The sequence below is a fragment of the Caretta caretta genome, chromosome 11 (assembly GCF_965140235.1).
Source record: "Caretta caretta isolate rCarCar2 chromosome 11, rCarCar1.hap1, whole genome shotgun sequence".
In the NCBI taxonomy this organism is placed as follows: Eukaryota; Metazoa; Chordata; order Testudines; family Cheloniidae; genus Caretta; species Caretta caretta.
This window is the reverse complement of record NC_134216.1, coordinates 21,248,407-21,275,766: the sequence shown is the minus strand read 5'-3', so window position 1 is coordinate 21,275,766 and position 27,360 is coordinate 21,248,407. Positions and strand designations below refer to the sequence as shown.

The 27,360-nt window shown below is 38.6% G+C and overlaps 1 protein-coding gene across 7 annotated transcripts in view; it reads left to right on the top strand.

Moving 5' to 3' along the window:
* The window catches only part of LRP1B (LDL receptor related protein 1B), a 1,334,345-nt gene that overhangs the window by 1,214,941 nt on the left and 92,044 nt on the right, over positions 1-27,360 (top strand). For all 7 annotated transcript variants that reach the window (XM_075117809.1, XM_075117811.1, XM_075117812.1 and 4 more), the window contains 4 exons: positions 3,031-3,150; positions 5,373-5,614; positions 21,338-21,561; positions 21,884-21,990. In XM_075117809.1, coding sequence (XP_074973910.1) covers positions 3,031-3,150; positions 5,373-5,614; positions 21,338-21,561; positions 21,884-21,990 — 693 coding nt within the window. The remainder of the gene's footprint in view (positions 1-3,030; positions 3,151-5,372; positions 5,615-21,337; positions 21,562-21,883; positions 21,991-27,360) is intronic.

Here is a 27,360-nt window from a genome sequence, read left to right as displayed (position 1 = left end):
TGGAATAAACTTCTGGCTTAAGTCAAGTCTCTGGAGTACATCCACAGCTTGGATGGGTCATTCAGTCCTTTGGTCAGAGCTTCAGTTTGTAGCAAAGTTCCTCCGGGGTAGGAAGCAGGATTGAAGACATAATGGAGGTGTTTCTAGGGCCTTTCATAGCTTTTGCCATGTGGAGGGCATCCCATTGTTCTTACTGTGGAAAATTACAGCAATAAGATGGAGTTTGGAGTCACATGGGCAAGTCACATGTTCATGCCCAATTTCCCTCAGTCATTGCAAGAAGCAATTACCTACACTCTGGACAGCACATTTACATGACAGTCCACTCAGTGTAGATGGGCATCTCCCATGGTCCACTGTCAGTCAAGTGTTTCTTGATGGGCCACTTAATTTGAACAGTTCCTCCAAGATGTGCTGGCTAGCTACTTTGTGGGCATTACCCCAGGAGCAAACATTTGAAATCCAAGTATAGAGCCATTACTCATAATTTCAAATACAAAAATGATACATACATACAGATTGCATAATCATAACCATCAAATCATAACCTTTTCATAGACACCTCTCTCAACAACCTTTGTACAATATTCGCTGCAAATATATAACAGTGGTTTCAACAATGATCTATATGGTCATATTTTAATTAGATAATGTCACACCCATCCACAACTAAATGCTTATTAGGTACTGGAAGATAAGATCCAGAATTTTCTAACCTATGCCACTCAGGGCTCATTGGTTATTGCAGTGAGGGACAGGAAGAATTGATCCAAATTAGGTCATACGTTCTCATTGGAAAGGATGCCAAACATATTTGACTCCTTGGGACCAAGAGGGCATTTGTGTGGCTGCAACAGACATTACTTTCCAAAAAGTCTAGGAAACATGGCTTACAAGGGTATACAGTCTATACTTAGGCAGCTCTCTAAGAATTAAATGTATTATGGTAAATAATCATTTGTCTGGGTATTTAAAACCAATGAAGGAATCTAAAATTTTCTTTATCAATTTACTTAGTGAGCTAATGCCTCTATATAAAGAAAGTTCATCAGGGTGCAAGACTAATGCCAACACATGCAACAAAAACTAAAGCAGAGAAAGCTTATATTACATTTCTTTCATCAAGGCATGTACAAATTCATGCGTATAAAGCTGCGTTTTCTGGCACTTGTGTGTCTGATGGGAAAAAGATTAAATTTGTAATATGGAGTATGAATTCTGATGATGAGTCATCAGAATTCATACTCATATTACAAACTTTAATCCTTTTCCCATCAGACACACAAGTGCCAGACAACACAGATTTATACATGTGAGTTTGCACATGCCTTGATGAAAGAAGTGTAATATAAGTTTTCTCTGCCTTAGTTTTTCTTCATCTTTAATTATTTGTTTAGAGGTAATACCTTTCATTGGACTAACTAGAAAAAAAAACCCATTGTACAGACAAGTCGTTCAGGCATAAAAATCCCTTTCGTCTCGTCTTAAAATTCCTTCATTCTGTACCACTCTTAACTAAGCAGCCTCATTGTTGTCTCATTCACTTCCAAGAACAGGAATTGAGGAATGCAGAAAGGGTAAATTTGATTCTCCCCTTCTTCCCACCTCTTCATTAACTCACTCTTCCCAGTCAATTCTGTTCTATTAGTTAAATTCATCAGTAGATGTTGCATACAACCAGTTTGTTTTTTGTTTATTTGTTTTTATTTTATCTGTCAGGCTTCTATCAGACTAAGATTGCCACTATTATTTCTTAGGTTGTTCAAAATGAAAGATCACTGACATGTGGAAACTTCATCCATCCTGACTAAGTTAGCTTTGAAAAAAAGGAGCATTTTCTCAATGAGATGCATAGAGAAATTAGTTGCATAATTGTAATTAACATACAGTTCAATACCATTTAATTTTTGTGTATGGTCCTATGTACATGTCAAAAACACTTTACAGAAATAGCACATTATCCTAGAGGAAATAATGTTGAGATTTCCAGAAAAATGAGGGAGCAGGAAAAAATGTTAATGGAGTGAAAGAGTTGAGATAAATGTGACTTTTCACAAGAATGAGGACCTCAGTCATAGCTACCAGCTAAGCGAATCAAGATAAGAAGATGGGCAAGATACAGAGGGATTTAGATTTGTGTGTAATTTGCCTGAAGGTATTAAAGCAAGATTAAAGCAAGCAATGAAATGTCAGAGGACCAAAGTCAGAAGTTTAAATGATTCCATAATGGAAGATGTAAACAGATGATTTTAAGCTTCCAACAGGAATTTCAATAGATCCATTAAAGCGGTGGAATTTAAACTACTAAATGAAGGTACAGGTGATCAAATTGTTTTGTGACAAGCTGAAGAAGAATAGCAATCTATAACCTTGAAAGCTGTACTGAGATCAGATATAATAAGGGAGAGGAGTGAGTTATTAAATACCTTGAGAAGGGTGCCCTCTGCAATGTAAAAGGTGCCCAGCTAGTTTGAGAGCAGTCAAGATTGTTGTGCTGCAAGTGTTACTCAGAAAAGTGAGAGGAGATCCACTTTCTCCATATCCTTTCTCAGGGGCAGATTGTGAACTGTCGTGAATTGATGAGCAGTTACTTGCACAAGTATTTTGATTTACTTCAGTGGGACTACTCACAAATGTGACTAAGAGCTTTGCAACCTAACCTTACCTTAAGTAAAGGGGAGTAGGCAAGTAAGAAACGGTGAAGTGTAGGTTTTCTATGAGATGGTGATAATGACAGTTTTGAGCATGCCATAGAGAGATCCCTTGGAGATGTTGATAATACTCTGACTTTTTAATCTTCACAATTGATTACAAATGTTTATTAATGATAACGGAGAGATATTAGAGACGAGTAGGAAGGAAGGAGACGAAATAAGACTGGAGGAGAGTCTGGTGAGGAAGTGTTTTGTTCACAGCTGGAATGAGGGGATGAAGTCCTTGGAAGTTCATGTTCAGATGAATGCTAGAACAGTGGACTGATAATTTTAATCCAAGTATGTATTATCTTATGATGAGTGCTTTTCCCCCTAGATATCAATGAATGCATGATATTTGGCACCTGTTCACATCAATGTACTAATGTTAAAGGATCATACAAATGTATATGTGAGAGAAATTATAAGGAAAAGAATAACAGCTGCATAGCAAAAGGTAAGGCTACAAAAATTATACTAATTAATAATAATCAGTTAATTGCTTACATCATTATTTACATATTTAATGGCTACTACTGTATTTTGACTTTATAATTCATGTTAAGAAAAATGAGTCAAATAGTTCAAACAATGTAGATTTACTTGTGATCATCAAGAAAGCAGTCTTTCCAAGTATACATAAGCAAATTGTCTCTTTGCCTGCATGTGTTTTACATTTCTACCACTACAATTTCTCCTGTTTAAATATGTCTTCCATAAAGGTTAAGACACATAATATTAATATTAAAACACAAATGACTGAAAAGTCAGATAAAGATTTTATTAAATAATGTAGGTATTTTGTTGAAGTTTTAGAAGCCTGAGAGCAGAATCAGATTTTTTTCATGGAAACGTTTTCTAATGTTTGGAGCAAATGACTGGGTATTTGGAGGCTTTCCCACTGGTTTGCTGAGCAATCTTGGACAAATCACGTAGGGCCCCAGAACTACAGGTATTTAGGCACCTAATTCACATAGGCACTTTTGAAAATCCCGCTAGGCGCCCATATGCATCTTTAGGTGCCCAGGTACTTTTTGAAATCTGACCTTAATCTCTCTGTGCCTTAGTATGCCGAACTGGAAGTGGGACAATAATATTTACCCACTGTGGCATAATGCTTTGAAGTAATATATAAATGCAAAGTGAATACATATGCATATATTATTATTGTTGGCAAAATGCTAGTGGCTAATGGACTGTGTTAAGGAGTTTTATGCTCCTCCACATTATATAACATTTAGGGGGTCAATTTTCATTGACTTAAAAGAAAAACAAGCAATAATCCACTGCCGGAATGAAATAATTTAAATTTCTATTCTCTATTAAAATGTCATTTTTCAATTGTTGGATACATGAAAGTATGTCCACAGTACTTCCATAGTAGTTCCTAACAATCCTACAGTGGAGGTGAGGTTATAGTGTATTGTGGGTGGCAACAGTCAACACCATATGAACACTGAATGCCCCATTTCTCCTCACGGTGACCTGTCACAGAAGGATGACTTTCCTGAGTCAATATTAATTTGCTCTACAGGTAAAAAGAACTCTATCAGGGTTCATAATCTCCACTGAGGAACCAATAAGATCAAGATAAAGGATCTTGAGCACACCCTGCTGCTGCTGATGGGCAGCTACTTGTAATCAAGGGTGACACAGAAGAATTTAACATTAGGCTTATAATTTAATAATTACCTTTATCTATTGATCCTTAGTCTTCATACAAGTTTTTGGTCACACTCATTACCCTGTCTGTCAATGCACCATTCTGACGGATTGCACATAACTGCATGGCCACTATTTCTGTTACTATTTCCTGTGACATTAGCAATAGTGGGGGAGCAAGTCGCCTTGAATATCTTATATCCATAAGGCATGAAATCTTGGATGGTAGTTACTGTAAATCATGTATTGTGGACAAATATGATCTAAATTTTAAAATAAAGCAACGACCATTAGTGTGCTATTTATATATCCAATAATTATATATTTTTCTCAAACTTCACTTATAGATTTCAGAGAATACTATTATATAGATAATTAATGGTACCTGGGCATTTCAGATAGGTAATAACTGAGGTATCTCAGAGACCGCTATGAGTAAATGCTGAATTTAATGTTGAATATAGTTCATAACACTGCTCCGTTTGTGTTCCTGTTGAAGTCAGTTTCTAAACTCTGTTAACTTCAATGGAAACAGGATCGTTACCCTTTCTTAATTTGTAGAGCAAGTTCAAATAATGCATATGAAATCTTGGCATGTAAAAATTGCCTTTAATGTATGTATGTTCATTTAAGAAATTTTAAAAGTACATAATGAATATGAAAATGGGATATATGAAGTAGTGAGTATTAAAATTATATTTTTATGTTTGCACAAACTCCCCTACCATTTATATGTTGCTCATGGTTTTTAATCAATAAACTCCTTGAGGCAAGGACTGTGTATTGGCATCATCTAGCACACTGCAGGCACTAACAGAGTATTACTACTTCTACTACTTCTAATAGTGTGATAGTGTTTATAAGGCTGGGCAAACGCAAATCAAGTTCCCTTGTTAACATTAAGAAATTATACCAAATAAACAAAAAAAATCGATACAAATGAAAAAATATTGATTTTTTTACTAGGCGTTAGTTGAAATTCACTTTATTTTTGTATTTCATTATAATAATCCCCAGGCTCTGAAGATCAAGTTCTCTACATTGCTAATGACACTGATATCCTGGGTTTTATATATCCATTCAACTACAGTGATGTTCATCAACAAATTTCACATGTTGAACATAATTCAAGGATAACTGGGATGGATGTATATTATCAAGGTGATATGATTATTTGGAGTACTCAGTTTAATCCAGGAGGTATTTTCTACAGAAAGCTCCATGGCAGAGAAAGAAGACAAAGTAATAGTGGTTTGATCGTAAGTAAACCAACCTGAAAATTGCAAGATACAAATCTTTGCTTATTTACTTATTTCTCCTTTCCAATGATATATATCCATTTTGTCTAGGTTGGTGAAAATATTAAATTTATGCAGATGCATATGATATATGAAATAAGTTTTACTTGATCAGGGCTTTATTTGAATAATATGTGCTTCAAAATAAATCACTAGTACCTTCCTTACTTATAAACTCTACGGGACAGTAACATTCTGGAGAGGGCTTTGAAGGGTTTTCTGGAGCCCCTGGCTATAATTCTGCCATGAAAATGAAGGTTGTTATGCTTTACTTGTCTGTGATTGAGATCACCCCCTCTCTGGGTACCACTTAGTTAGATGATTTATCTTGTAGATGATAAAAGTACTTGCAGAGCAAAATTGAAGTAAAGTGCATTTAATATTAGCTTGCCAAGTGGTAGTACGTCCTCCCTTAATTATAGTTATGAAAATCAATTTCATTTAAACAGGAAAACAAATAAATTGCTTCTCCCCTCTCCTATACCTTTTCTCTGCAAACACGTATATTCCCCCGGTACATGAAGCTTATTACTGACTAATGGAGATAATTTTTGTTAAACTATTGGCAGCACATCGCTAATACAGGCAGTTGAGATGTGATCTAGCTGTAACTTAATAGGTGAGTGTGCACGTGTGAGTGAGTGAGAGAGCTTTCAGTGGACTGAAGGACGGAGACCTTGACATAGTAAGCATTATTGAAAAAATATAAAATGACAAAAAATGGAGGAATGTTATAAACTGGTGTACTTCCAACAATTCTGAAGGAATTTAAGAGCTGATAACAAATAACAGGCAACCTCTCGTTAAAATCAGTTACTGTACCTGAGAACTGGAAGATAACACGTGTACTTACTGCAAGCCAGATCGTCAGCTGCTGTTAATCACCATAACTCAACCTTTAATAAAGACCTAAGGGGCAATCCAGGAATGCTGACAGAAACAATCGTTAAAAATGAGGGAGAAACCACCACTTCTTTGTGAAGGAAAACTATAGAAATCTAATCTCTTAGAATTCTTTGATCATGTAAACAAAGTTGTAGATAAAGGAGAACCACGTGACATAATTTATTTAGACTTTCAAAAAGCCTTTGACAAAGCCCCACACAACAGGTTATTAAGGAAACTAAGTGATAGGAGAGGTAAAGTTCTGTCATGGATTATAAACTGGCTAAAACACAGAAAATAAACAGTCAGAATAAATTGTCAATTTCCTTGTGCATCTTTAAATTGCTCACCATTTAAACTTGCTAATAGGACCTTATTGAGTTGATAAAGTGTTTTACTATCACCTCTTTTAGAGCCACTCCAGATTCTTTGATCCATGTATTTCCTCTTGTCTCTTCTCAGGCTATTTTTCACTGCTTTTTCCTTTTTTAATACAGATTTTTTTTAACTGGTTCTTTTTCTGGGGATGTTTTTGAGTAGCTAATGTTTGCTTTGGTTTGTTTCCTTCTTTCACACAATTCCACCTATCCTCACTTATCCAGATTTTAGGTGTGCTTATTTAGAAACCAATTAATGTTTCGGCATCTGTGATACTGTCATGGAGCTAGGATATGTCAATGTTATCTTGTAGCACCTAAAATCTGTTCTTCAGTTTAGTTTGAAATTGCTGTTGTAATATCTTGTCTATTAGCCATTGGCTGTCAATTTTCTTCATCTAGTCTGAAATGCTATATATCACAGGCTAATAGCACAATCCAGCCCCCCAACACTAACCCAACCAAGAATTAAACCAAAGTATTACCATCCTCTGGAGACTAAACTATTCTGTGCACAGGCAGAAAACAGCAGGGACCGAGGTATCATCTCCAACCTTGGCACTGAAGTCCCCCATTACTAAAAAGATGTCATGCTTGGGAATATGGTCAGTCAGAGTTTGTAAGCAATAGAAAAATTGATCTTTGATCTCATCGTCTCGTTGTCATTTTCATGTATGGTATTTGAAACCTATCTTGGAGCAATTGTCTGTTAATTAACTTCTACTGTATAAACTGTTTTTTCTATTTGGAAGTCTTAATTAATGATACTTTCTCTGAGTGCTAATCATTTTGTTTCTCTGAATATATTCTGACCGTTTCATTTTTGAATCACTTTTTATCAGCTCCTGGCCATCGATATTCACTTATTCCAAGGATTTCACGATTCTATTCATCCAGTTCTTTCAGCATCTGCACCGCTCTTGTTGTTGCAGCCATTGTTCTAATGTCCCATACATTCATAGTTTGTTTTTACCATTAATAAAGAATTTCTCAGAGACATGGTTTTCACTAAAACCCATTGTTTCTGCTGAGACTGAATCCATTTCGCATGCTGCTTGCCAGAATGGCTGCTTTGTTGCTTTTCTATAGCTTCACTTCCCTGTGAGGATAGCTTGTTGGCTTTTACGCTCAGTCTCCAACCTGGAGGACCAGAGGAATGCTTTTCATATTGTCCAGAACCTTTGACTTATCCAGCTTGGGTAACCTAACTAGGAGTTAAAATTCCCACTGACATAGCTCTCAGAGTCAATGAAGCACACAAGCTTTTGCACCACATCAAGGTGCAGACCCATGTAAGGGATGAATGGTTTGAAAAAGACAAATTTGACACCATTCTTTAATGAAGAATAAGGGGACGATCAGTGCAATGGAAAGGCAACAAATTTAAAACCGATAGCAACAGATGGTCCAATTGTCTGATCTGGTTTGGTTGTTCCTATATCACAAGTATTAAGGACTCTGTTATATTGGAATCCTGTTGCAAGACTAAGTGGATCCTTCTTATAACTTCCCTTCTAAAAGGAAGGAAGGACCCTATAATATACCCATGGGATATGATTTTTATGTATTTAAAAATGAAAAGAGTACATATTCAGGATTTCATATTTATTCCTTTCTTAATTTATATCTTTATATTGCTAACTGCCTAACTGGTGTTCTCAGGCAAAAAAAATAGCTTAATATTTGTAAACAGACCTAAATGTCACTTCATCCACCTCTGCAGAAATGCTGAGTTTTTTCTTAATGTATTTCAAATAGTTTTTAGTGGAAAGTAAAATGAATATTGATTGGATATTTTACCCCCCCCCCAAAAAAGGAGCTTGGAACTGCATTAAGGACATTACCACCACTTCCGCTGAGGGTAATAATGTGACCTTTGTGCCTGTGTTTATGTAAGTGTTTCAAAATTAGATAATTGATTACATATTAAATATTATTTATTTTATTCTTTTAATTAGTATTAATTCCTGACACTTGTGTTCACATGATAGCTATGGACAACCTGAACATGGACTCCATAGTACCATATTCTCCTCTATACTATAAAATCTCTACTAGCTGTCATTTAACTCTTACCAATCTGCAGGCTCCTCTAAGTATCCTTCCTCCAATTTCATTTCCCTGGCAAATGAATGTTTTTTCTCTTCTTACCTTCTGAGAGGGGAAGCCAAGTTGAGTTTATCTTGGCTGTCCATGAGGATAGTGAAGTGAAGGAGAGGTGGACAGATCCAGCTCTGCTATATGCTATGCCCCTCCTAAAAATTCAGGGAAGTTCCTCCACTGACTTTCTGGAGGTCAGGATCGCCATGGAAACTTGGGAGGCTAAGCTCAGTAGGTACATTCTATGCAAAAGTGGCAGATATCTATGCCTAATTAATACTACTAAAAACAGCTCTTCAGTCTCTCAAAAAGGTTTTTATTTGGACAGCATGGGGAAAGAGATTGGGTGTGTGATTTGGTGAATACTGGTAGGGTAGGAGCCCCACTATCTGTATCTGTGCTTAAAACTAAATAGACTCACCTCAACTTTGCTGATATTTTCTATTTGCTGCAGCATTTCTCTTATCCTTCCCTCTGCTTGCCTTACGTGGTATACTGAAAGCCACTAGTCAAGATGTATCTTCCCAAACTGCGCTCGTCATTCAAAGATTTTTTTTTTCAAATCAGTCAGTGAATCCCTAAAGAGACTGTAGGACCATAGACATCTCTGATAGACCTCTGTTATGTTTGTGAAGTACTCATCTCCCCCTGCTCTAACACATAACTGATCAGCAGGTTAATTAGTTTTCCAAGCAATCAATATCACTTTAATGCTGGTGCTTAAATTTGGTATTTGAAAGTCTGACAATTCCTTAATTGTAACTCAGGTTTTTGAAGTGATAAACTGCCAAAGGTTAACTCGTATCTTTTAGTCTAGATTGAGCAGTATCTTTGATCTGTAAATCGGGGCAGTAAACTTGCACAAACCTCACCTGTGTTTGTAGGTAATTACATTAATACAAAAATCCCTCAGATGAAATTACACTGACGGATTAGCTTTCCACAGATAGCTGCAGATTTCTATAACTCTATGAAACAAGTTAAAGTTTGATTCAAATGGATGAACTAGAAGAATTCAGAGTAGAAGTCAACTCTTTGGAGCTTAGTGACAGAAACAAAAGATGCATGCATTTTGATCATGTGAAAACTATATAATTAAATTTGGTGATAAGGGATGAAGCTAATAACTGACATCCTTTGAAACTGAATACATCAATTAATTGGGACAAATTTTTCAAGAGAGAGTTGTTGTGACTCAAATTCAGATACTGTTTTTGGTGAAAGAGCATAGAAAGAAAACTGGCAATTAGAAGAATTGTAGCCTTATAAGAACAGAAATAAAGTTTCTGTGAAGAGTTCTGTATATTAGCCTGTAATACAGTAGTAACTGGTCCTATACAAAACAGTTGCTAGACTATTTTTCTAAATGTATCTTTGTAAAGTTAGATTATTACTTATGGGTTTGTTATTTATGGAACATAAAATCATTTTTAATAATTTAGTAATTCTGCAGGCAAGATTGAATAAGTTGTGAATGCTGTGTTAATGCACATTAAAAATCAATAGTGCAGGCAAATTGCTATTTAACTAGTGTTGCAAATCCATACTTTTAAATGTAAACTCCACGTCTTCACAAGAGCAACTGTTGGGACTGTACGCGTGTGTGCACCATCATGGTATCAGATGTCAGGCCCAAATGAATATGAAGAGCTACCACTCAGTTCCTTCCAGCTGTCGGACAACCTAGTCAGACCTCTCGAGAATTCCTCTGCTTTGTCCTTTCATCTGCATAGTTTGTCTTATCCTTAGTGGCCATGGTGGACTAGCATACATTGTACCTTCTATACACTGGTGATTCTTATCTGCTGAGGAGATTCTGTCTTTGTGCAACTTTAACCCAGATGACTGTGTGAGAATGAGACCCCGAATTCTGGCAATTCCTGTTAGAAGGAGCCCTTAGCTTGGTGCAAGGTGACTGTTAATTAGCACCAGGCCCTTCTTCCTTGCTTACGGGCAAGTCAGTGTTGGAATCCCAAAAGGCTTCAGATCCCAAAAGGCAGAAAGGGTCCAGTTGATCCAACTAGTGTCATCTGTCGCCCCTTTGGATCCAAGTCAGTAGTCAGTATCATCTGATGGTTGCTTAATAGACTGTGTTAAAGGAGCTGAAGGGTTGTTTGTTGCATGATAACTGAAGGCTCCAACATTTCAGAACTATTCTTGCCTGATCTATATCTAATATGGCATTCTTTCAGTTTGGGGAATAAAATATTGCTCTATAATCAATAACCATACTGTGATGGTTTCTAAACCCTATGTTGTTACTGTGAAATTTTGAAAATCTTCAGTACATAAGAACATACAAACAGCCATACTGTGTCAGACCAGTGGTCCATCCAGCCCAGTACCCTGTCTTATGACAGTAGCTAATGCTATGCTTCAAAGGGAATGAGCAGAACAGGTAATCATCAAGTAATCCATCCCCTGTTGCCCATTCCCAGCTTCTGGCAAACAGAGGTTAGGGTCACTTCAGAGCACAGTTTTACATCCCTGCCCATCCTGACTAATAGCCATTGATGGACCTATCTTCCATGAACTTATCTAGTTCATTTTTGAACCCCCTTATAGTCTTGTCTTCACAACATCCTCTGGCAAAGAGTTCCACTGGTTGACAGTGCATTGTGTGAAGAAATACTTCCTTTTATTTGTTTTGAACCTGCAGCCTATTCACCGCCCTGCACTTTAAGCGGGGAGGGGTTTGTCTGGCTGGCCGGGAGAAGAGGGCAATGCTTTCTGGCTTGGGGGAGGAGGGGAGACGTAACACTGCTAGAAGAGCAGTCAGCATGGTGGATGCCTCACCACCTAGGAATGAGGGGTTTAAAAAGGTCAGCCTGGGCCTGTCCACTCCACTCATTCACTCAGAACAGGCTGGGCAGCACCCACCCTCCCTCCCTAATTAGGTCACAAATATGCCCAGTGTTTAGCTATATCTGCTGTGGGCATTACACTAGCCGCCCCACTAAGGGGGTCTGACCATATTGGCCAGGTGCAGTGGGAGTTTTTTTGCCTTCCTCGCAGCAGGTTCAGGTGGGCTCTGTTCACGCACAGTATGACGGGCAGTAGGCCGTATGCTGCATCCCTTTATTTAAGTGTATAGCAGATGTTCAGTGCAGGTACTCCATAAATTAAGGCACAAAAGAATGGAAAAATGGTTTGGAAAAGGAATTAAGGAGAGGTGCTTGGTAATTAAGCAGCGGGGGGCAATTGGAGACTCCTATGATTGGTACAGCAGGGAGCCAACCCCCCCATCATTATAGTCAACCTTAACCCCTCCTACGAGGGGGGGTGGTCAGTAAGGTCCTGGCAAGGGAATTGCTGGAGGGACCTGGATGAAAAGGGAGGGAAGCTGATGGAAACCCTCCCCCCCCCCCCCGGAATTGGCTGGAATTGTTAAGGTCCCGGCAAGGAAATTGTTGGAGGGACGTGGATGAAAAGTGGGGGAGCTGGTGGAACCCCCCCCCCCCAAAAAAAATGGCTGGAATTGGAGGATCCCAGCAGTGGATCTGGTGGAGGGACAAAAATTTTGCACCTGCACTGCACATTTTTATCCGCTGGGTTAGTCCCAGACATCTGTCTAATAATAAAGTTGCAGCTTGATTAAATCCATATCTACTGTCTCCTGTCATTCTTTCTGCATAGCCAGACAATAATTTCATTTGGTGACCCCTAGGTCTTGTGTTATCAGGAGTAAATAACACTTCCTTATTTACTTTCTCCCCACCAGTCATGATTTTATAGATCTCTATCATATCCTCCATTAGTCATCTCTTTTCCAAGCTGAAAAGTCCCAGTCTTATTAATCTCTCCTCATATGGAAGCTGTTCCATGCCCCTAATAATTTTTCTTGCCCTTTTCTGAAACTTTTCCAATTCCAATATGTCTCTTTGGAGATGGGGTGACCAGATATACACGCAGTATTCAAGATGTGGGCGTACCATGGATTTATACCAGGGCAATATGATAGTTTCTGTCTTATTATCTTTCACTTTCCTAATGAGTCCAAATATTTTGTTAGCTTTTTTGACTGCCACTGCACATGGAGTGGATGCTTTCTTGAGTGGTAACAGCTAATTTAGACCCCATCATTTTATATGTATAATTGGGATTGTGTTTTCTAATGTGCATTACTTTGCATTCATCAACAGTGAATTTCATCTGCCATTTTGTTTTGTGAGATCCCTTTGTAATTCTTCTCAGTCTGCTTTGGACTTAACTATCTTGAGTATTTTTATATCATCTGTAACGTTTGCCACCTCACTGTTTACCCCTTTTTCCAGATCATTTATGAATATGTTGAACAGTACTGGTCCCAGTACAGACCCATGGGAGACACCACTATTTACCTCTCTTCATTCTGAAAACTGACCATTGATTCCTACCGTTTGATTCCTATCTTTTAACCAGTTACTGATCCATGAGAGGATCTTCCATCTTATCCCATGACAGCTTACTTTAAGAGCCTTTGGTAAGAGAACTTGTCAAAGGCTTTCTGAAAGTCCAAGTATACTATATCGACTGAATCATCCTGGTCCACATGCTTGTTGACCCCCCCCAAAGAATTATAGTAGTTTGGTGAGGCATGATTTCCCTTTAGAAAAACCATGTTGACTCTTCCCCAACAAATTGTGTTCATGTATGTATCTGACAAATCTGTTCTTTACTACAGTTTCAACCAATTTGCCTGGTATTGAAATTAGGCTTACCAGCCTGTAATTATCAGAAAGAAAAGGAGTACTTGTGGCACCTTAGAGACTAACCAATTTATTTGAGCATGAGCTTTCGTGAGTGAGCTGTAGCTCACGAAAGCTCATGCTCAAATAAATTGGTTAGTCTCTAAGGTGCCACAAGTACTCCTTTTCTTTTTGCGAATACAGACTAACACGGCTGTTCCTCTGAAACCTGTAATTATCAGGATTGCCTCTGGAGCCTTTTTCAAAAATTGGCGTCACATAAGCTATCCTCTAGTTATCTGGTACAGAAACTGATTTAAACGTTAAGTTATATATCACAGTTAATAGTTCTGCAATTTCACATTTGAGTTCTTTCAGAACTCTTGGGTGAATGCCATCTGGTTCTGGTGACTTATTAAGGTTTAATTTATCAATTTGTTCCAAATCTCCTCTAATGACACCACAATCTGGGACAGTTCCTCAGATTTATCTCCTAAAAAGAATGGCTCAGGTTTGGGAATCCCCCTCACATCCTAATACAAAGAATTTGTTTAGTTTCTCAGCAATGGCCTTATCTTCCTTGAGTGATCCTTCAGCATCTCAATGTTCAGTGGCCCTACTGGTTGTTTAGCAGGCTTCCTGCTTCTGACTTACAACATTTTTTGCTCTTACTTCTTGAGTCTTTGGCTAGCTGTTCTTCAAATACTTTTTTAGCTTTTCTAATTATATTTTTACATTTCACTAGCCAGAGTTTATGCTCCTTCTATTTTCCTCAATAGGATTTAACTTCCACTTTTTAAAGGATGTCTTTTTGCCTCTAACTGCTCCTTTTACTTCATTGTTTAGCCACGGGTTTGTTTGTTTTTTTGGTCCTCTGACTATGTTTTTTAATGTGGAGTATACATTTAAATTGAGCCTCTATTATGGTGTCTTTAAAATGTTTCCATGCAGCCTGCAGGGATTTCACTTTGGGCACTGTACCTTTTAATTTCAGTTTAACTTCCTCATTTTTGTGAAGTTCCTCTTTCTGAAATTAAATACTATTGTAGTGGGGCTGTTTTGGTGTTCCCCCTCCCCCCACAGGGATGTTTAATTTTATCATGTTATGGTCACTAATACTAAGTAGTTCAGCTGGATAGTTGAAATCCCCTATTATTTTTGTGTTTATTTTTATATCCTCTCTAATCTCCCTGAGCATTTCACAGTCACTATAACCATCCTGGTCAGGTGGTTGGTAGTATATCCCTATTGCTATATTCTTATTATTCAAGCATGGCATTACTATCCATAGAGATTCTAGGTACAGTTTGGTTCATATAAGATTTTTACTTCATTTGACTCTAGGCTTTCTTTCACATATAGTAAAAGTGGTAAAGAGTCCTAACAGATGTATTGGAGCATAAGCTTTTGTGGGTGAATATCCACTTCGTCACATGCATGTACTGGAAATTTCCAGAGGCAGGTATAAATATGCAAGCAAGAATCAGGCTAGGGATAATGAGGTTAGTTCAATCAGGGAGGATGAGGCCCTCTTCTAGCAGTTGAGGTGTGAACACCAAGGGAGGAGAGGTTTCAGAGTAGCAGCCACGTTAGTCTGTATCCTCAAAAAGAAAAAGAAAAGGAGGACTTGTGGCACCTTAGAGATTAACAAATTTATTTGAGCATAAGCTTTCGTGAGCTACAGCTCACTTCATCTGAATGCATCTGATGAAGTGAGCTGTAGCTCACGAAAGCTTATGCTCAAATAAATTTGTTAATCTCTAAGGTGCCACAAGTCCTCCTTTTCTTTTTTCAAGGGAGGAGAAACTGCTTTTGTAGTTGGCTAGCCAATCACAGTCTTTGTTTAATTTTGAGCTTTTGCAAAAAATCATTTGCAAATTTGACACCATCAGCTCAGGATTAAACAAAGACTGTGAATGGCTAGCCAACTACAAAAGCAGTTTCTCCTTCCTTTGTGTTCACGCCTCAACAGCTAGAAGAGGACTTCATCTTCCCTGATTGAACTAACCTCGTTATCCCTAGCCTAATTCTTGCTTGCATATTTATACCTGTCTCTGGAAATTTCCACTACATGCATCCGACAAAGTGGGTATTCACCCACAAAAGCTTATGCTCCAATATGTCTATTAGTCTATAAGGTGCCACAGAACTCTTTACCGCTTTTACAGATCCATACTAACACGGCTACTCTTCTGATACTTTCACATATAGTGCCACTCCCCACCCCAGTACGACCTATTCTATCCTTCCAATATATTTTGTACCGTGGTATTACTGTGTCCCATTGATTATGCTCATTCTACAAAGTTTCTATGATGCCTGTTATATCAATATCCTCATTTAATACGAGGTACTCTAGTTCATCCATCTTAGTATTTATATTTCTAACATTTTTATACAGGCACTTAAAAATTGTCACTTTTTAGCTGTTTGACATTATGTGATGTAATTGAGTGGGACTCTTTTACATTTGACTGTTTCTCATCATATCTTGCCCATTTTTTATCACTTTCCATCCTCTCCTCCTTACTAGGATATAGAGAATCTCCATAAATAGATTGTCCCCTAAGGGATGTCTCCTTCACACCTGTCTGCTTTCCTTCACCCCTTCATATAAAAACTCTACATTCTTTTTAATTTTATGCCCCAGCAATCTGGTTTCATTTTGGTTTAGGTGGAGCCCATACTTCCTATATAGTCTTCTCATTTCCCTAAAGGTTCCCCAGTTCCTAATAAATCTAAACCCCTCCTCTCTACACCATCATGTCATCCACGCATCCACTCTGCAGTTGTGCTTGTCTAACTGGCCCTGCACATGGAACTGGAAGCATTTCAGGGAGTGCTACCATAGAGGTCCTGGACTTCAGTCTCTTATCTAGCAGCCTAAATTTGGCCTCCAGGACCTCTCTCCTATCCTGCATGTACCACGACCACCAGTTCCTCTCTAGAACTACACGTAAGTCTGTCTAGAAGTCTCAAGAGATCCACGGTCTTCACACCCAGCAGGAAAGTCACCAAGTGGTTCTCTCAGTCATCACAAAACCCAGCTAATGTTTCTAATGACCAAATCCCCCATTACTATTACCTGTCTCTTCCTAATAACTGGCGTTCCCTCCCTGAAAAGGTATCCTTAGCGCAAGAGATACCCTGGCATCATCTGGAAGGAGCATCCCCACTCATTTCCCTCTGCTCCAGTTTGATGTTTTCCTTCCCTAAGATGTTCATCCTCCTCAGTAGTACAGAGGCTGTCAGACCAGGGATGGGACCTTTCTTCTGTGTAAAATTAGTCTTCCATTCCCCACCTTCTTTAGGAGATGCCTCCTCCTAATGTGATTCCGGTTTTTCAAGGTACCAGCTCCCGTACTGATCAAATAGCTGCTCTGGCCACGTGCCAGTTTCCAACCAAATGAATTGTATAGCCTTATCTAACCACCAAGGCCCTGGGCTGCTGAGAAGAAAGAGGGGAAAAAATCCACACTTCTCAGGCCAAACTTCTTGTAGTGAGGGAGAAACTTCTTTTTCAGACTCCAAAAGGTAACTAGAATGAGGCCCCAAAACCCAGTCCTAGTCAAAAGAGGGAAGGGGACAGCTTTTCTTTTCAGCACAGAATGGCAGCCTGGATAGAAGGAAGGGGTTAAAGCCCTCAATGGTGGGTACACAGGAGCCATTAGGCGTATGCTTCATCCTATCATTCAACCAATCAGCCCCCCTCCTCAAGCCCACAAGATGGCTGAGTGCTCAGGAGAAAGGAAGCAACCGTTAAAGGAGCCACAGGTTTTCTTTCCCCTGGGGTCTGAGGTATTATGTTATTTCAAAAGAATACTAGGCCCCAAGCCTGCAATACGATGCATGCAAGCAGATCATTAAGTCTGTATGGTGTCCAGTGAAGTCAGTGGAGCTCTGCCTGGGTAAAGGGGTTTCTCATCGCAGATCAGATTAGAGAGTATAGATTAGTATTAAAAGACATTTTGATTACAAAATATAATTTAATTAAAAGTCTTGCAAATATCCATATTTTATTTTTTGCTTGGAATGGTTTGTCTCAAACACTACTAGAATGAAGGCCTCAGTGCTATTGCTGGATAATTAATAATAATAGCAAAACACTAACAAGTAGCATTAATCTAGTAGAACTAGTAGAAAATGCTAAAATTCTTTGACATTAATTCATTTATTTTCTGTAATTTTTTTAAATTATAGAAAGCCAGTAGCCCCCTTTTCTAATACAGGAGTGCCATACGATATATTTATTTAGACTTTTCCAAACTTACTCTGACACTGTTTTCAAAGCAACACTATTTGGTCTGTGCTGTGACTGAGTTTGCTTCTTTAATCTTCATTTAAATAGAAAGTTATGATCCTGTCCGTCTTTAGAACATAAAGGATTCTATGGCATTTTTGCAGGATTAAGGATTTACATACAATGAACTATCTTAATTCCCCATGCAGTCCTTATTATGTCGTCTATAAATTGAACTGACCTTCATTTTATTTAAAAAAAAAATCCGGTAAATGTCTTTTTGCTATTATAGGACTCTGATACCTGAGGCAAAGAAGTTATTCTAGGTAGATTTTCCTTCCCTTTGTAGTATTTAGTATTTTGTTACCATGTTTGGAAAAATATAGACATTTCCTTCTAAAATAGTTTAATACTATTGTATACAAAAAGAAAAACATACATTTGAATATGTGCAAAGCCCTAAATCTCAGATTATTTGCCTCTTTCTATTAGAGAAAACAATGGCACATTCCTGGCTTGCAAAATATACACTTTTCTATAGGAGTTCTGACAAATATGAGAACTACATTTTTCATAAATGTATTCCCCAAACTTAATTTTATTTTTTCTTTAAGTTCTGATTCTGCAATCCGCTCCACCTGGGAGGAATCCACCTTCAGGGAGCACCTTCTAGCGTCAGAGCCATAATTGTGGCCATGAAATTGTAATAGATAATTACAACTCAGAGTTATAAAAAATTATTCAGTTATTTAAGATTTGTAATTCTAACCCAATAGTTTTGAAATGATGTTGTTTATTTTTGTATAACACTTAAAAGTGTGATTCAGTGGAGTTATATTTCATGACTTCCATGTTGTCTTGGTCCTCCAATAGCCATAAAACCTGCTTTAGCCAAATCCTCTCATAAATATCATCTAATATAATGTGTATCAATGTACAGTTTCAATGGCTGGTATCAGTAAGTGCCGGTCAATCAGCTAAAGAAGAGAAGCAGTGCTAAAAAATATCCTTTCTAGGATAGTCCAAGAGTGTGCAGAGCCAACCAGAATGAACAGAATATATGCCATTCATTACAAAATAAGATTGTACTTATCCTTGGCAGACTCCTGTACAGCCATGATTTAGGACTCCATACAAGAATCTTTTTTTTTTCTCAGCAGCAGCTCTCCCCTACAAGCTTTTTTTAGGACTGCAGGGCTGTACTTCTGTTATGGATTCACTGCAGGTGTGCCCCCTTGTGGCTCAGTGTGGCATAACGAAGCTCTCTTGTCTCTAGTACTCCTGCCATTGGTCGCTCTGGCCCCTCAGTGGCCTCTCTTCCTGTAACTCAGCTCTCTGGCCAGGTCACAATTTAGACCTACCCTTTTGGGGGTTACAAAGTCCAAAAAATAAAAATTCAGATGTCCTTACAAAAAGGTCTTTGGCCCTAACTCTGGGCTCTGTGTTCTTCATACCCTTCTCTCAGGGCTCTCCACTATCCTTGTTCCCTTCTTGGGCCTCAAACCACCTCATTGGTGGCTGGTAGGTGAACCACACCCTCCCACTCTATTTTTGGATTACAGCCCTGTAGTAAGCAGGCCAGGTCTACCTATTTTGACCTGCCCCGGCTACCTCCCTGGGCTTCTTCCTGCCATAGCTTTCTACCAGGCCTTCTCTGCATAACCTCTCCAGGTTCACCCTTTTCTCAGACTTGCAGCGTTCTCCCCTGAAATCCCTGGTTAAATCACAAACCAAAAGTATAACATAAACCGAGTTTCACCCTCTTCAGACTTGGCCTTTGCATGCCTCTTAAGTTCCATTTGCTGTTCCTGCTCTGAACACCTTCCAGAGTGCTCTCCCGGTAGTCTGTATCCTGTCCTTTTATCAGGTCTTACCATGGGAGTCTGCTTCAATCCCGTGGCTGCTTTGGCTCTCTCTCCTGACCCCCATCAGACATCTCTACTCAGGAGAGGGTCTCAGGGCTCACAGTCCCTCTGGGCTTCTTCCTTGAGTGCTGTGGTTTCTCTTTTCTCTGATCTCAGAGAGTGACTGTAGAGTCCTTCACACACTCCCTGCAGCTCCCCTTCTGTTCTTTACTTTTGCTGTTCATAGTGCTTTCCCAGCCCCACCTACCAGCTGGGCTACATCAACAATTAAGCATGGCCTCTCAGGTCCATATAAACCTATTCCTTGTCCATGTGGGGTACAACCCCTATCACAGTTGACTAATATCAAACCATCTTCCTCCAGGCCTTTAGAATTACAACCAGTATCATTTTGTTTACTTCAATACCAGTAGCTCAATCCTTTGAATAATAATATTGATTTTGATGTTCCATATCTTAGCACATGCTAGTACCCTTTCCTTAAGAGGTACAGTGGTAATAGCCTCATTCAGAAGTACAAAAAAATTGTTGAAATTGCTCTTCCACGTGGCACAGTACTGTGAAACCAACCTGCTGATGGGCATTACCCACTGGAGAAACCTTTCTATGCTACTAAATAGTTTCAAGTATTCAATCCACAGTTTAGAGACTAACCAATTTATTTGAGCATGAGCTTTCGTGAGCTACAGCTCACTTCATCAGCATCAGCATCTGATGAAGTGAGCTGTAGCTCACGAAAGCTCATGCTCAAATAAATTGGTTAGTCTCTAAGGTGCCACAAGTACTCCTTTTCTTTTTGTGAATACAGACTAACACGGCTGTTCCTCTGAAATCCACAGTTTGTGCACTTATACCCATACAGTTGTAAGTGATTCTGTAGCTCAGTATTATGACCAGCCAAACACATATCACATAAATGTGCAGAGTCATAGAATCATAGAAATGTAGGGCTAGAAGGAACCTTGAGAAGTCATCAAGTCCAGCCCCCCACACTGAAGTAGGACCAACTAACCTAGACCCTCCCTGACAGATGTTTATCCAGCCTGTTCTTAAAAACTTGCAATGACAGGGATTCCACAACCTATCTTGAAAGCCGATTCCACATCTTAACTATCCTTATAGTTAGAAAGCTTTTTCTAATATCTAACCTAAATCTCCCTTGCTGCAGATTAAGTCCATTGCTTCTTGTCCTACCTTCAGTGGACATGGAGAACAATTAGTCATAGTTTTATTGTCCTCTTTATAACAGCCCTTAATATGCTTGAAGATTGTTATCAAGTTCCTCCCTGCCCCTTTTCTGAAGATTAAGCATGCACAGTTTTTTTCCATAGGTCAGGTTTTCTAAATCCTTCTAAATCTTTGATCATTTTGTTGCTTTCCTCCTTTGTATTTCAAAGATATTAATTTATTTGTATTTAAGTGATTAAACAAGTTTTATAAGATTTCTGTTAAAAAGAATGGATCCAGTAATGAAGGGTGGAAAATGTGACTATATGCCTACTGTAAAAGGTAAATTTCATAATTACGACTTTAAAATTTGCTCCTTCTAGTGTCCTGAATTCAAAAGACCCAGGGATATTGCTGTTGACTGGATTGCTGGAAATATTTACTGGACGGATCATTCTAGAATGCATTGGTTCAGTTACTATACAACTCACTGGACAAGTTTAAGATACTCCATCAATGTAGGACAGTTGAACGGACCAAACTGTACAAGGCTGCTTACAAATACGGCAGGAGAACCATATGCAATTGCTGTAAATCCTAAAAAGGGGTATGTTGTTTCTGTGGCATTTTATCATGTTGTATTCTATTTTATAAATAACAAACATACATAGAAGTTTAAGCAAAGCAAACATAACTTGCTGCATAATAATGTCTACAAATGTGCACATTTGGTTATTTAGCCTTTCTGCTTCAGTTTACCCATCTGCAAAATGAGGTTAATATTCCTCATCTCTCAGGTGTTTTGTGAGACTTACAATAATATAATGTCTGTTAAGTATTTTGAGATCATTTGAAGAAAGGTGCTATGTACATTTAAGGTGTTAATTTATGCAAATTCATGGCAACAATTTTATGTTTGATATTTTTAGGATGATGTATTGGACAGTCATTGGGGACCACTCTCACATAGAAGAAGCGGCAATGGATGGTACTCTAAGAAGGATATTGGTACAGAAGAATGTACAAAGACCTACAGGTACATGGAATTTCAAATTCCCCATTAAAAGGTAGCATTGTGTGGATTTCTTGGCTGACTTCCAATTTTGCAGTCCTAAAGAATTCTATAATTTTATATTTTAGTAATAAATATACAGTTAACTATTAAATTCATAATATTTTAAATGACATAACTGAATCTAGATAAGCTTAACACAGTAACTTTATAAGACAATACCAAATAACTATAGATATATATAGAGAGAGAGGGAATTAACAGAACAGGGCATTTAGAGTCATCCATTCCCTGTTGTTCAGTCCTAGCTTTTGCCATTTGGAGATTTAGGGACACCCAGAGGATAGGTTTCATCCCTGACCATCTTGACTAATAGCCATTGATGAACCCATCCATATGAACTTATATAATTTTTTTGTACCCGGTTATACTTTTGGCCTTCACAACATTCCCTTCACAACACCACAAGCTGACTGTGCATTGTGTGAAGACATACTTCCTTTTGTTTTAAACTTGCTTCCTATTAATTTCCTTGAGTGACCCCCTAGTTATTGCTTTATGTGAAGGGGTAAATAACTCTTCATATATTTGCTTTCTCCATACCATCAATGATTTTATCGACCTCTATCATATCCTCCTTTAGTCATATTCACAAGCTGAACAGTGCTAGTGTTTTTAATCTCTCCTCATATGGAAGCTGTTCCATACACCTAATCATTTTTGTTGCCTTTAGCTGTACTGTTTACAAATCTAATGTATCTTTTTTGAGATGAAGCTACCAGAACTATACACAGTATTCAAGATGTGAGCATACCATGGCTTTATATTGTGCCCTTATGGTATTTTCTGTCTCATTATCTATCCATTTCCTAATGGTTCCTAACATTCTGTTAGCTCTTTTAACTGCTGCTGCACATTAAACAGATGTTTTCAGAGAACTATCCACAATAACGGCAAGATCTCCTTTCTGAGTGGTAACAGCTAATTTAGACCCCATAATTTTGTGTGGATGCTTGGGATTATGTTTTCCAATGCGCATTACTTTGCCTTTATCAACACTGAATTTCATCTGCAGTTTTCTTGCCCACTCATCCAGTTTTTGAGATCCCTTTGTACCTCTTCCCAGTCAGCTTTGGACTTAACTATTTTGAGTACTTGTGTACTGCAAAATTGTCTGCAAATTTTGCCACCTCACTGTTCCCCCCACTTTTGCAACCATTTATGAATATGTTGAACAGCTCAGGTCCCAGTGCAGATCCTTGCGTGATCCCATTATTTACTTCTCTCCATTGTAAAAACTGACCATTTATTTCGACCATTTATTTCATATCTTTTAAACAGTTACTGATGCATGAGAGGACCTTCCTTCTTATTCCATGACTGCTTATTTTGCTTACGAGCCTTTGGTGATGATCATGTCAAAAGCTTTCTGAAAGTCCAGCTACATTATATACACTGGATCAGCATTGTTCACATGCTTATTGACTCCCTCAGAAAATTCTAATAGGTTGGTGAGGCATGAGTTCCCTTAACAAAAGCCGTGTTGATTCATCCCCAACATGTTGTGTTTGTGTGTGTGTGTGTGTCTGGTAATTCTGTACTTGATTATAGTTCCAACCAGTTTACTGGCACTGAAGTTAGGCTTACTAGCCATAATTGCTAGGGTCATCTGTGGAGCCTTTGTAAAAAATAGGCATTACGTTATCTAACCTCCAATTATCTGCTACAAAGCCTGATTTAAATGATAGATTACATACCACAGTTAGTAATTCTGTATTTTCATATTTGAGTTCCTTCAGAACTCTTGAGTGAATACCATCTGGTCCTAGTGACTTATTACTATGTGATTTATCAATTTGTTCTAAAACCTCTGCTATTGACCTGTTAATCTGGAAACGTTTCACAGATTTGTCACCTGAAATGAATGGTTCGTGTGTGCGATCTCCCCCACATCCTCTGTAGTCTGGTTTGGCCAATGTACATAGCAGAGGGGCATTGATGGCACATATCACATTAGCAGATGTGCAGGTAAATGAGCCCCTGATGATGTGGCTGATGTTGTTGGGTCCTCTGATGGTGTTGCTAGGGTAGATACGGGGACAGAGAAGGCAATGAGGTTTGTTACAGAGATTGGTTCCTGGGTTAGTGTTTCTGTGGTGTGGTGTGTAGTTGCTGGTAAGTATTTGCTTCAGGTTGGGGGCTGTCTGTAAGCGAGGACTGGCCTTCCTCCCAAGGTCTGTGAGAGTGTGGGATCATTTTCCAGAATAGGATGTAGATTGTTGATGATGTGCTGGAAGGATTTTAGCTGAGGCCTGTACGTGATGGCCAGTGGTGTTCTGTTAATGTGATATATGCCATCATGTGCCAGCAATGCCCCTCTGCCATGTATATTGGCCAACCCGGACAATCTCTATGTAAAAGAATAAATGGATACGAATCAGACATCAGGAATGGTAACATACAAAAGCCAGTAGGAGAAGACTTCAATCTCTATGGACATTCAATAGCAGATTTAAAGGTAGCCATCCTTCAACAAAAAAAACCTTCGAAAACAGACTTCAAAGAGAAACTGCAGAGCTACAATTCATTTGCAAACTTAAAACCATTAATTTGGGCTTGAATAGGGACTGGCAGTGGTTGGCTCACTACAAAAGCAATTTTCCCTCTCTTGGTATTGACACCTCCTCATCAGTTATTGGGAGTGGACTACATCCACCCTGACTGAATTGGCCTTGTCAACACTGGTTCTCCACTTCTAACGTAACTCCCTTCTCTTCATATGTCAGTATATCTATTGCTGTATCTGTAATTTTTACTCCATGCATCTGAAGAAGTGGGTTTTTTACCCACAAAAGCTGATGCCCAAATAAATCTGTTAGTCTTTAAGGCACCACCAGACTGCTCATTGTTTTAGCACCTTGATCGTCCAGTGGCCCAAATGACAGTTTAGCAGGCTTGCTATCTCTGATGTACTTAAAATAAAATTGCTGTTAGTTTTTGTATTGTTAGCTAGTTGCTCTTCAAATTCTTTCTTGGCCTGCCTTCTTACACTTTTACACTTGACTTGCCAGAGTTTGTTCCTTTCTATTTTCCTCACTAGGATTTGACTTCTGATTTTTAAAGGATGCCTTTTTGCCTGTAACAGACTCTTTTACTCTGCTGTTTAGCCATGTTGGCATTTTTTTGGTTCTTTTACTGATTTTTTTTTATTTGGGGTATTCATATAGTTTGAGCCTCTATTACTGTGTTTTTAAAAGGTCTCTACAGTTTGCAGGTATTTCACCCTTGTTACTGTTCCTTTTAATTTCTGTTTAACTAGCTTCCTCATTTTTGAAGTTAAATGCTACTGCAGTGAGTTTCTTTGGCAAGAAGGATGTTATATTTAATTACATTATTGTCACTATTACCAAGCAGATTGGTTATATTCACCTCTTGGACAAAACCTTGTGCTCCACTTAGGACTAAATCAAGACAAGCTACTCAAAGAAGCATTTATTGTGTCTGGACAAATAACCAGTCAATATAAGGATCATTGAAATCCCTCATAACTATTGTGTTTACTGCCTTTGTAGCTTTTTTAATCTCCCTGAGCATTTCATAATTGCCATCACCCTCCTGGTCAGGTGATCAGCAGTATATTAGTACTGCTATACTCTTATTGTTAAACATGGAATGTATATCCATAGAGATTCTATAGAACAGTTTTATTTATTTAAGATTTTTACTTTATTTGACTCTGTTTTCTTTCACATTTAGTGCCACTCCCCCACCAGCACAACCTATGGTCATTCCTATGTATTTAGTACCCTGGTATTACCAGGCCTTATTGATTATCCTCATTCCACCAACTTTTGGTGGTGCCTTTTATATCAATATCCTTATTTAATGCCAAGCAATCTAGTTCACCCATCTTAATATTTAGACTTCTAGCATTTGTATATAAGAACTTGTACATTTTGTCTATATTCAGTTGCTTGCTTTCATGTGTTGTATTTAAATGGGAGTCATTGTTTGTTCCTTACTAACTCCCACCTGTACTTTACCAACTTCTTTCCTATACTCTTTTCTAGGATATAGAGTTCCTCTTTCATAAATTCATTCATAAGGAATGACTCGGCCTGAGCTTGTACTTTTCCACACTTGTGTACTTTTTTCCAGCCCCTTTCCCCAAAGGTTCCCCAGTTTCTAATAAACCTAAAAGCCTCCTCCCCACACAATTGTCTCATCTATGCATTGAGACACTGCAGTTTTGCCTGTCTTTCTGGCCCTGCATGTGGAACTGGAAGCATTTCAGAGAATACTACCAGGAAGGTTCTGGACTTTAATCTCTTACCCAGTAGCCTACATTTGGCCTCCAGAACCTGTCTCCTACTTTTCCTATGTCATTTGTTCCACAACCCCGACTCTTCCCCTGTACTGCACATAAGTCTGTCTGAATATTTTCTGAGATCTGCAACCTTCGTACCTGGCAGGAAATTTATTATGCAGTTCTCCTGGTCATCACAAACCCGGTTATCTATACTTCTAATAAATAAATACCCGATCTTCCTAGTAACTGGGGTATCCTAGGAGGGGTATCTTAAGTGCAAGGGGGAATCATGATATCATCTAGAAGGAAGGAATCTATGGGATTGCTTCCCTCCACTCCAGCTTGATGTTCTCCTTCCTTGTGACTTTCGTCCTCCTCAACACACTGATGCATCAGAGTTGGAGTGGGATTGCTCTATTGTGTCCCTGAAAGTCTCCTCTAAGTATCTATCTGTGTCCCTTAGCTCCTCCGGTTCAGCTACTCTGACCTCGAACCCATACTGTGTCTTATGAGCTGCTTGCACCGCATACACACAAATACCACCTACATACAAGGCAGATGATTGTACATGCTGCATCTAGTGCAATAAATTGGATAGCCCCCACTCTGATCTGGACTTCTGCATGTATTATTCTTATTCTTGCAGGTGTTTGGGGGTGGGGAGTAGGCAGGTGGAGAAGGGGGTTATTGATCTAAGTTTAGCGTCTGTTTGTTAGCTGTATCTGCCTCTTGCCCTTGCTAAACTCCCTCATAAAACTCCCCTGTCTGTTGCTTCTGTTCTCCCTGAGTTAGCCCTCCCATTTATCAAGGGATCATAACAGAATTAGGGATCAAAGGATAACAGGCTGCAGCCTCATTAGTAAGCTCTCAGCCTAACTTAGCAGGCCACTTGGCTCGGCACTCAGTCCCTAAAAAAGCCACAAAACAATATTCAAGCAAGCAAGCAAACAGCAAGCAAGCACACAACAAATCTATGTATAAATCAGGTCTAAAAAAATGTATATGTAGCCTTACAGTCTGTTATAGTTCATACTGTTTGCAGAGACAATCAGTTCTACCTTGTGTTTAGTTAAGAAACTCTCAGT